General features: G+C 32.4%; 5 protein-coding genes across 12 annotated transcripts in view; 4 read left to right on the forward strand and 1 right to left on the reverse strand.

The window, feature by feature from the left end:
• LOC116849115 (trimethylguanosine synthase) overlaps nucleotides 1-1,014 on the forward strand; it is a 5,027-nt gene extending 4,013 nt beyond the window's left edge. For all 6 annotated transcript variants that reach the window (XM_032825947.1, XM_032825946.1, XM_032825945.1 and 3 more), the window contains 3 exons: nucleotides 86-217; nucleotides 330-625; nucleotides 737-1,014. In XM_032825947.1, the coding sequence (XP_032681838.1) occupies nucleotides 86-217; nucleotides 330-625; nucleotides 737-874 (566 nt within the window). In that variant the 3' untranslated portion in view covers nucleotides 875-1,014. The remainder of the gene's footprint in view (nucleotides 1-85; nucleotides 218-329; nucleotides 626-736) is intronic.
• Nucleotides 1,015-1,144: 130 nt separating this feature from the next.
• On the forward strand, nucleotides 1,145-2,186 carry LOC116849117 (chromosome transmission fidelity protein 8 homolog). 2 transcript variants are annotated; one of them, XM_032825951.1, is made up of 3 exons: nucleotides 1,145-1,286; nucleotides 1,382-1,473; nucleotides 1,746-2,186. In XM_032825951.1, the coding sequence occupies exons 2-3, from the start codon at nucleotides 1,454-1,456 to the stop codon at nucleotides 2,083-2,085; spliced, it is 360 nt and encodes a 119-aa protein (XP_032681842.1). In that variant the 5' UTR covers nucleotides 1,145-1,286; nucleotides 1,382-1,453; the 3' UTR covers nucleotides 2,086-2,186. The 2 variants fall into 2 exon arrangements, with proteins under 2 accessions (XP_032681842.1, XP_032681843.1); XM_032825952.1 differs by lacking the exons at nucleotides 1,145-1,286; nucleotides 1,382-1,473 and adding an exon at nucleotides 1,481-1,634.
• LOC116849118 (small nuclear ribonucleoprotein F) lies at nucleotides 2,118-3,060 on the reverse strand. Of its 2 annotated transcripts, none has more exons than XM_032825954.1 (2): nucleotides 2,882-3,060; nucleotides 2,118-2,481 (listed from the first exon to the last, which is right to left on the reverse strand). In XM_032825954.1, the coding sequence occupies exon 2, from the start codon at nucleotides 2,463-2,465 to the stop codon at nucleotides 2,199-2,201; it is 267 nt and encodes an 88-aa protein (XP_032681845.1). In that variant the 5' UTR covers nucleotides 2,466-2,481; nucleotides 2,882-3,060; the 3' UTR covers nucleotides 2,118-2,198. The 2 variants fall into 2 exon arrangements, with proteins under 2 accessions (XP_032681845.1, XP_032681844.1); XM_032825953.1 differs by having other exon boundaries at nucleotides 2,830-3,041.
• A 791-nt stretch (nucleotides 3,061-3,851) lies between these two features.
• LOC116849134 (leukocyte receptor cluster member 1 homolog) lies at nucleotides 3,852-5,547 on the forward strand. The gene is made up of 3 exons (XM_032825992.1): nucleotides 3,852-4,128; nucleotides 4,209-4,308; nucleotides 4,643-5,547. The coding sequence occupies exons 1-3, from the start codon at nucleotides 4,106-4,108 to the stop codon at nucleotides 5,414-5,416; spliced, it is 897 nt and encodes a 298-aa protein (XP_032681883.1). The 5' UTR covers nucleotides 3,852-4,105; the 3' UTR covers nucleotides 5,417-5,547.
• A 60-nt stretch (nucleotides 5,548-5,607) lies between these two features.
• Nucleotides 5,608-8,717, forward strand: LOC116849133 (zinc finger protein 112-like). Its single transcript, XM_032825990.1, has 7 exons — nucleotides 5,608-6,612; nucleotides 6,734-6,841; nucleotides 6,912-7,117; nucleotides 7,220-7,395; nucleotides 7,478-7,930; nucleotides 7,993-8,199; nucleotides 8,283-8,717. Exons 1-7 carry the CDS (start codon nucleotides 6,049-6,051, stop codon nucleotides 8,672-8,674), a joined length of 2,106 nt encoding a protein of 701 aa, XP_032681881.1. The 5' UTR covers nucleotides 5,608-6,048; the 3' UTR covers nucleotides 8,675-8,717.
• The last annotated feature ends 1,342 nt before the right edge of the window (nucleotides 8,718-10,059 follow it).

Genomic DNA, 10,059 nt, shown 5'->3' on the forward strand with positions numbered 1-10,059 from the left:
ATATATATATATATATGAAAAAAGAAAGATAAATGTTCTCGTTAATGTGACATACAAATGTGTAACGACAATGTATTTCTTGTAGAGAGTTGGTATTCCGTAACTCCAGAGAGAATCGCCAAGCAGATAGCAAGGCGATGTAAATGTAATGTCATTGTTGATGCATTTTGCGGCGCAGGAGGTAATGCTATACAATTTGCATTCACGTGCAATAAAGGTATGTACATCTGTTGCACACTTTTGCATTATATTCTTCATTTCAAGAATAATTGTGTAAATGTGTACACAAGAAAATACACATTTCTTTGACAGTTTATTTTTTCTTACAGTGATTGCTATTGATATTGATCCAAAGAAAATCGAATGTGCTCGAAATAACGCAAAGATCTATGGCGTGGAAGAAAAAATTGAGTTTATAATCGACGATTTTCTCAAGGTGGCGCCAGGCTTAGAAGCCGACATTGTATTCCTAAGTCCACCTTGGGGTGGTCCCAAATATTCAGATTCTTCAGTATTTGATATCAAAACACTGCTCTCTGTAGGTGGAGAGAAGGTGTATAAAGCAGCTCGGCGAATATCAACGTCTGTGGCCTACTTTCTACCTAAGAATGTAAATATTAAACAGGTGAGAAATAAAGATTTGGTTTTATATTTTGCTTGTTTATATAATTATTTTTTCTCAGACACATGTTAAAAATATAATTTTATATTTATAATTTTAAATATAATTATATAGGTGAGAATGCTTGCCAGGAGGGGACATGGCATCGAAACGGAACAATATTTCGAGGAAAATAAAGCAATCGCAGTAACTTGTTACTATGGTGGATTGGTTGCAAAAACAGAAAGCTTGGAAAGTACAGAACAAATCTAATAATATCTAAAATTTAAAAAGCAAAAGAACAGAAATTACAAATACAACATAAGTCTTTCCTCCAAGATAAAAAAAAATGTAATAATATAATAATGTAATAATATAACAATGAAATTTTAATAAATAAATGAAAAAGGATATTTCTGTGTCATTTATTTGTGCTTCACCTTTGTGTTCTTCAAATACTTCACTCTTCATATTTTGTTATACATACAATACTATAATTATATTTATTAAAATATAGTTTAATATAGGAAACTAAACTTCTCATTTGTTCATGGAGAAGCATACAAATTTTTAGCATATAATTCTACGTTAAATTATATTTCGAGAAACTGATAATATCGAACAAAGAGGCTAAAAAAAAGTGAAATAACCAAAAAGAAATAAATGTTGTCTCATCAGTTTCTAGGTTAGATTAAATTAAATTATAAATAATGTTTATGTGTTAACAATATTTATATTCCTTCAACACGCAAGGTTATTAACAACTTTTTTTCTCTTCAGAGGTGGCTACAGATTGCCCGAGTTTCCTCCTATACGTTAATATCGAATGACTTTTGACACTTAACAACAAACATGATCGTACCGATTAAAAGGTAAATAGTTTTCATATATTAAGTAGTGTAATAATGATCGATAAAACTGATTGTAATAATCTTTTTACGAAAATAATTAACGTATTATATATAAGTTGTATTATGTAGGAAATTTAGGTTATATGGAAGTGCTTAAACGTGACCAGATACGTCAAAAAAATGTTTGTTACGTATATATATATAATTATCAACTATATTTTGCCGAGACAAAAGAAAAATTTGTAATTACATATTTTTCATGCAAATTAAATTGTTTTCTCTATCACTTTCAGGGATGGAGTTATAGAAGATTGGGTTATTATAGATCTTCAGGGTGATTTGAATTTCGAGAAAGTTGAACATCCAAATGATCAATTAGTCGGAGACCTTCATTTTACCAAAACTGGAACACCTATTTTAATTATTGGCATTCATGTACTACATGGAAAACAAGTAGCGCTTGAAAAACCTCTGGTTGTATTAGAGAGACATCGTGACAACATAGGAGATGAGATAATAGGAGAGGAAAATACAACAAAGACGGAGTACAAAGTAAAAGCTATTGTAAGGAAGAAACTTCTGTTTAGAACAAGGCCGAAACCCATAGTGACTAATGTCCCAAAACCATGCTAAACTTCAGGACCTAAATTTAAATAAACTCATACTTAAGAGATATCTTGTTTATTGATTTATTATATCACAACTTAATTAAATTATTAGTATAAAATGGTTAATCTTGATTAAATTTAGTCCTTCATTTCTCCCTCTTCATCTTCTTCCTCCACTCCTCTTATGTACATAACATTGTTACATCTAATTAGCACTTCACCAAGATTTCCAGTGCAAGTACCATCTATATGCTCCTCGGTGTTTGCAAGTTGTAGATTCATATATCCATCCACCGAAACTAGATAGCCTTTGTATTCATGACCCCATTTTAATTTGACCATAACTGGTTTCCCAGTTAAACCATTTAAGAATGGTTTGGGATTTATGGGCATTGTTGCAGCCATGGTGGAAAATAACAATCTATATGCAAAATACATTCACACTATGTAATATTATGTTTTAACTACAGTACATATTATGTTTTTACATACAGTCTAAGAAATATTTAATATTACTTAGCAAAAATTTCATGACATAATAATTCTTTGAAAATTGCTTGATGAATATATTGAATTATTGAAGTTTGTTACACAAAAATATGTAATATGAAAATACACAATTTTATACAAATATCAATATATTTTCTACATGCTAATTAAAGGTTAAAATAATGAAATATAATACGAACGACGAAATAACAGTATTATATAGCTTAATATTTTAGTATAAGAATGTATGTTATTTTATAAATATAAGGCATGCACTTACTTGTTAGAAATATAAGAGATATAAATAAAATGTTGTCCAATCTTTCTCTAACCTTAAATAACTACGACAGTTATCTTTCTCTTTCTGTTTTGGTTGCAGGCTTGCGTCCACGACGAGTTCAGATCAGTGTTGCTAGGTGGTTGAAAAATTAGGAGGTAGATGGCACACCAAAAAACAGTAGATTTGAAATTTAAAGCGGTAGATCTTTTATTTCAGAAGTTTCGTAAAATATAAGACATAAAACTGATAGTTAAGAAAAAAATATTCTAATTATAACCTAAAACAACTCAATAGCAAATAAAAGAGAAATTATACTTATAATGAAAAGTATACTCGTAGTTTTTTCTGTAATTTTTATTTAGTCTCACTGAATATCACAAATTTTGTGTAAAACTGGTTAACAGAAAAAATATTTTAATTATAATAAATAATACGAAAGTCAATGCGGGATGGGAACGTAGAGTTTCTAGGGACTCTAGGGTCGGTATTGATAGTCCGATCTTATATTTAAGATCATCTTAAGGCTGCGTTCGGAAATGTCACTCGAATACTTTCTTCTCTTTTTATCTCACGCTTGTATCTCGCTCACTCCTACGTAACGGGTACACGGGTGACGTTTCCGAACGTAGCCCAAATCTTAAGATGTCATGAACCAATCACAAAGCCATATTCACATCTTAAGACATTACTTAAGACGGACTTGAAATAAGATTCGACTATAGCTGCGTTCGGGGAGACGCTATTTACCGCTATGAGTGTGCTCTGTCCTTGTTTGTTCCTGAACAAGGATAAAGGACGTTCATAGCGTTAAATAGCGTCTCCCCGAACGCAGCCTATAAATACCGGCCTATGGCCGGTATTCATAGTCAGATCTTATATTTAAGATTGCTTAAGTTCATCTTTAGATACTCCGTAGCCAATGAAATAACTCGTACATCATCTGAAGATAATCTTAAGCGGTCTTAAATATAAGATCCGACTATGAATATCGGCCTATGAGCGTGTAACGGTGCGCCCTCTGTTCACAGCATTGCTGTTAGAAGTTGCCAACTACATAAAACAGAAAATTACAGCACTCATTCTCTCACTAACAAGACAAAAAATACACATTATATACAGTTATCTCTGTAGAGTATTTATTAATATAAGTTCTATTAGAATTCTGTAACACAGTTTATAATAACATTAAATATGTTTAGTAAATCGAAATATCCTCACTAATGAACTTAACCTCTAAGTTTGTCATCAAAACAATTACTTCTGTACATCATCGACAATGAATATTTTACCAAAGAAAAGGTATGAGCAGTTTATTAGAAGCGTCATTTACATATACTCTTTCACTTATTTTTCTAATCATCCGTTTTATATTTATTTAGGTGGCATGTCCGAACGAAAGAGAATATCGCTCGTGTACGTCGAGATGAAGCAAAAGCTGCAGAAGAAGAAAAGATTAAGCAGGCGCGAATTCAAAAAGCTGTATGCAATGAATTATTATTCAACATTTTAATCACATGGAAATTTTGCACTTTAAATAAAATTTCATCATAAAAAGATTTGATAATACTGAAGGAAGCTATCATTTTTTAGCACTTTATAATTTTCTACTTGAGAGTGATGATTCATATTTGTGTTTTACATACCATTATACCATTATAATTTTACTATTACATACCATTATAATACTTTAAAGTTTCACTCAAATTGGTGAAAAAATCCTTTTTCTTCAGTATTATCAAAGATATTAAATTTATTCTCTTGCTTTTTTAAAATTATTAATTACAATTTAGTACATGTTTTCATGTTATTTTAGGAAACAGAAGCAAAAGTAAATTTTTTGAGACATCAAGCAAGGTCTAAATATGATGGTCGTGCGGAGGCCAATGTTAGTAGCACAAAATTGGAGCATGTCAACTTCTTTGCTGATCTGGAAGATGGTAAAATTGACCATAACAGGCCAAATGCTGAACATGAGAAGGAGAAGAAGGAGGAGAAGGAAAAATATGAGAAGCAAATTGGTTATTTAACATATCTGGGACAAGATACAAATGAAGCAACAGGAAAGAAGAATTGGTATGAGGAATTACCAAAAAGACTAATAGATACAGAGAAGAATGTAGAATTAGAAACAAAGAAAAAGATTTTAATTGATCCAATGGTAGACATAAAGAGGTACCTAACTGTTATGCATTCTAAGTCTGCCAAGGATCAACCAACAATAAAGACAGAAACTGTTAAACGAAAACCTGATTCTGATAATTCTTATTCTGATCAAGAAAGTCAAAGTACACACAAGAAACATAAAAAGGATAAAAAACATAAGCACGAAAGAGAAAAATATAAAGAATTAGTTAAGAAGGAAGCTAAAAATCAAAATATAGACATAGAGAAACTAAGGACAGAAAGATTGATGAGAGAACGAAGTGAAAAGTTAAGAACAGAAGCACTAATGGCCAAAGTAAGAGGTGATCCGATGCCTGTTGTAGCATCTGAAACTCCTAAACCAGCGATAAAACAGAAATATAGTTCGCAATTCTTTCCTGAAATTGCCAGACAGAATATGGAAAGGACACCTAAACATACATAATTTGTTAAATATAGCTTCTTATCATCTTTTTCCGAATAATCTATATTTATAATTATTGCCGTTATTTTTGTTCTTATGTGTTATCTTTTCGATATGTACATAAAAAAAAATATATATATGTATAAAAATAACAATCTATATATATCATTGTAGATATATGTGAAGTTGTACGTTGTCACGTGACAGAAAATGGCGCATTATGGCAGATTTCGTATATAATGTGCTAGAACTCGACATTTACGTTTTTCTCCGACATCCAGACCATATCTTTTAAGAATAGTTGCAGTTGTCTGTGAATACGTGCTGCTTTTCCACATGTCATCGGCTCGCCGATGATTCACATCTATTCTACACGTGAGCACCCGAAAATCTCGAACCAGACGCCCGTACGTACGCATGCACGTACGCACGAGGTATATCTCCAGGCACAATTTCGAATTCGAATATTTGCGAATGCATGTGTTCTATTTATGCGTTGAACCACGTCCAACATGAAAATACGTCGATCCTGATCTTAATTGCCGCTTGGTACAGCTACATTGTTGACCGTCGCACAGAGATAACCTCATCGGCTAGCATAAATAGCTGGACATTCTATCGATGATTAATTAGATTATTTTATAATTTTTATTATGAACGGAAAAACAAATGCAGACGTGTCCTACTTGAGTTGTCAGATAAATGGAACGAAATATATTTTGCAAACTATACCAGATACAAGTATAAAAGATGCGATACCCAGCGAAGAGCAAGATACAATTGATGTTGAGAATGACACCGAACTGGAAAAAGACGAGGAATCGATTCCTTTAGCTTCTTTGGACGGAGAAGTATGGTACGCGTTACAAAACGGAGTGTTTCAAGAACTGAACATCAGTCAATTTATCGATCAAGGAAGTTGTCATGAAAAAACATTCTTAGTGCCAAAGGATGTGGAAAACTGTGCGGATGAATACATTAACAATGGAAATATAATATTTGAAGATGGAAATGAGCCATCTGAAGAACAATATGAAGTTGTTACAGATAATTTGGAAAAAGATTTCTTTATGGGAAAAGACAGTCTTAATTGTAATGATTTTGTAGAAGTTGTAACTGCCTTCAAATGCAAAATATGTACTTATACGACTCAAGATAAAATGGAGTTATTGGATCACTTTCAAAATACACACATAAATCCTACTGTAGATATTGAGGTAAATAATAATAATATCCAGATATAAATTAGAATTTGTAATATTAAATGAAGAAATCTTATGTTTATTTGAATTTTGCAATGTGATATTAATTACATATGTTCTGTTACATATTATACAGCCAAAAGAAGAATCTAAAAACACAAGCGAAGCAAGATTAGTTTATATGTGTGGGGAGTGTTCTAACTGCTATTCTTCTATTGAAAGTTGCAAAGAGCACATGATTGAGGTATTAAATTTTATTTTTTAATCGTAAACTGCTTCTATATAAACGATATGATAAGATGCATTATTTTTAGGATCATCAACTAACGGACACTGTAGCTGATAAATCTGAAAAGGAAAATTTAACAAATGACTTAACAGGCTCTACTTTAGTTACTGAACATGTACAGGAGTGTGACGAGAGTGTCGAAGTAAAGCATGAAGTAAAAGTGGCAAAAACCTTAAGCTCGGAATACATACTCAACAGAAAGATGATCGAATTAACAGAAAGAACTGTGAAGTATGTAATTAAAAAAAAAGTCTTGATATATAGAACTTGGTACATAGAATTACATATATGTCCTATTTATTTTATTTAAAAATAGTATATATTTTTCACAAGATGTTCGTATCGTGGTTGTCCATACAAATTTGCCACAGAGGAGATTATGCACCAACATGTCCTCTGTCACATAGAATCCCAAACTGTAACGACATTCAAATGTAGCGTTTGTCGTGATTTAAAGTTTACAAAATGGCGCCAGTGTAGTTTACATTTGTGGAAAAAGCATCAAATTGGTATGTATACAATAACATGGGGTAAGCAATTCTTTTCTTTAAATGAGTCATCGATTGAACGCGCAAATTATCTTTTTTCTAGACGTAGGTTTATTTACATGTAAAATATGCAAAGCCTATAAAAGCGCTACCATGGTAAAACTCTTGACGCATATGAGGGTGCACAGCGAGACTCGTGAGTACGAATGTTCCGAGTGCGGGAAATGTTTCAAGCAAGCCAGTCAATTGCGCAATCATCGTGTGATGCATTTGGACCGCAAAACGCTAGAAGTAACGCGATGGTACACTTCTAAAAAGTGTGATATATGCGGCAAGACCTATGCGAACTCGAAATGTTTGAAGAATCACATTCAAGCTGTACATTCAAAATTACGGCCGTACGTTTGCAATGTCTGCGGTCATGCTAGTGCGAGAAAGGCAATGTTGCAAATGCATTACCGTCAACACACGGGAGACAAACCTTTCAGTTGCGAGATATGCAAATATAAAACCGGAGATCACAATACTTTACGGCGGCATGTTATGCAACACACGGGTAAATATTACATATATGATACATTATTAGCTACGAAGAAACTATACAATTTTCCATTACAGGATTTCGACCATATAAGTGTCCGCATTGTCCGTATACTGCGATACAAAGCAGTAGCTATAAAAATCATTTGAAATCCAGGCATCCTTTGCTTTCTGGTTTATTCACGTGCGAGTTATGTCCTTTCAAAACAGTAAAGAATGAAAGCTATATTCAGCATTTGAGAGATCATGAAAAGGGTTTGATTAAACATAATACACAGAAGAAAGGTAATATTATGCAAATCTTAATCAAATTGCCCACTACAAATTAACAAATATTTTTCAAACGAATTTCCTTTATCGTTTTTCAGACAGTGAAAATGTCGAAGTGTTTCCTGGCAATATCGCAGCGGCACAATTGATTTACAGCTGTTTAGGTGCTTTCTCGAAAGTTGGAGATACATTAGAAGCTAATTTGATGTCTTCCTCAACATCCGCTGATGGCACCTCACAAACAATCACGATACAAATACCGTCAAAACATCTTGAAGGCTCGCTGCCAACCAGAGAAACTTTATACAAAAGTAATTCGATCGAGCAAGACGATGACGAGACGATGCATTGCTTTTTAAAAATTCCTAGAGAAGAAGAAGAGAATATAGACACTGGTGGTATAACGATACCTGCAGAACCCGAAGAAGCGAGCATGACAACTATTGATGTTGACAATGAAATTGTTGATGTTGACAATGAAATTGCATGAAATTGTACAATAATTACAAACTATTAAATTTATCTTTGATATATTCAAGAAAAATGATTTAATATTCCAATGATACGCCCCATTGAGAAAAGAGGAAAAAAATTACAAAATGTTTAGCAAGTTTAAAAAAATAATATATTCCATAAAAATAAAATCATTTATTTTTCGTACAATTTGATGTTTGCATTCTTAAACAGATAGAAACACGTTTTCTGGGTTTGATAATTCTCAAGAATATTCTGTCTACAAAAGCCAAATCATACTAGCAATTGGCGATTGATAATTAAAGATTAGATTTTAACGAATCAACAAGCTTCAGTCTTGGCTTGCTTTGTTTCAATTGGTCAAGTTCCAATCTTCAATCGTCAATCATCTATCGCCAATCGCTAGTGTGATATGGGCTTTAAGTCTGTTCTTTTTAGTTGAACTTGTACAGTAGATAGGCGAGTTGACCAACCATTATTACAAGAATAATCGACTATGATTGGTCAACTTTTTACGGTTCTGGCGTATAAGTTAATGGATTACGGCCATCATAAACCGGCTTTACTGTCCACTCATTGTAAATGGCCCTTTAAAGAGCTACAAATGGAGGATTCACACTACATCGGTACACTGAAATATATACTATTTGGAACGCGCGCTACCTCTTGAGGAGTGCAGGATGAGAGAGAGATTCCTTGTTTCCTCTCTTATCCTTGCCTGGTTCATAGCATAGTCGAGAATGAGGAGAATGTGATACAAACTAGGTTTGTTCGCTTCGCATGCCCCAATTGGTTCGCGTGGTGACGTGAACCAATCAGAGTGCGTTGAAGCGAGTAGGAGCACGTTTGGGGCATGCGACGTGAACAAACCTTCCAAGTTAAAAGTTAGAGATAATATGAAAAGCAGTGACCACTGAATGGCAATAACTTAAACTTATGAACAAAAGCTTAAGATATAAAAAAAATATATATTTTTTCTCATTTATTAATATTCACTTATCGACTTATTATTAAGAAAAATTATAATTATATATTTTGTATCAAAAATATTTTTATTAAAGGTAATAACATAAAAGTATTTTGCCATTCTAAATTAATTAGCTCCCAAATAACACAAGATATTCCAGAATCATCCTAGAGTTATTCTAGACGTCTAGTATCCCAATATGTTCTCAGGCATTTTATGCTATTGGAGTTATTTTCATTTATTTATTTTCATTCTGTACATATTCAAATGGAAAGGATTACTATTGTAACAATAATTTCCATTATCAAAAAGTATATCACTTCTTTTTACTATAAAAGTAAACTCCACAGTACAAGTTGTGCGGCCTTGTGATCATCGTTCTTATATATATATATATATATATATATATATATATATATATATATATATATATA

This window comes from Odontomachus brunneus, unplaced genomic scaffold, assembly GCF_010583005.1.
Source record: "Odontomachus brunneus isolate Ranch 3 - 2012 unplaced genomic scaffold, Obru_v1 Obru_scaffold_107, whole genome shotgun sequence".
Classification (NCBI taxonomy): domain Eukaryota; kingdom Metazoa; phylum Arthropoda; class Insecta; order Hymenoptera; family Formicidae; genus Odontomachus; species Odontomachus brunneus.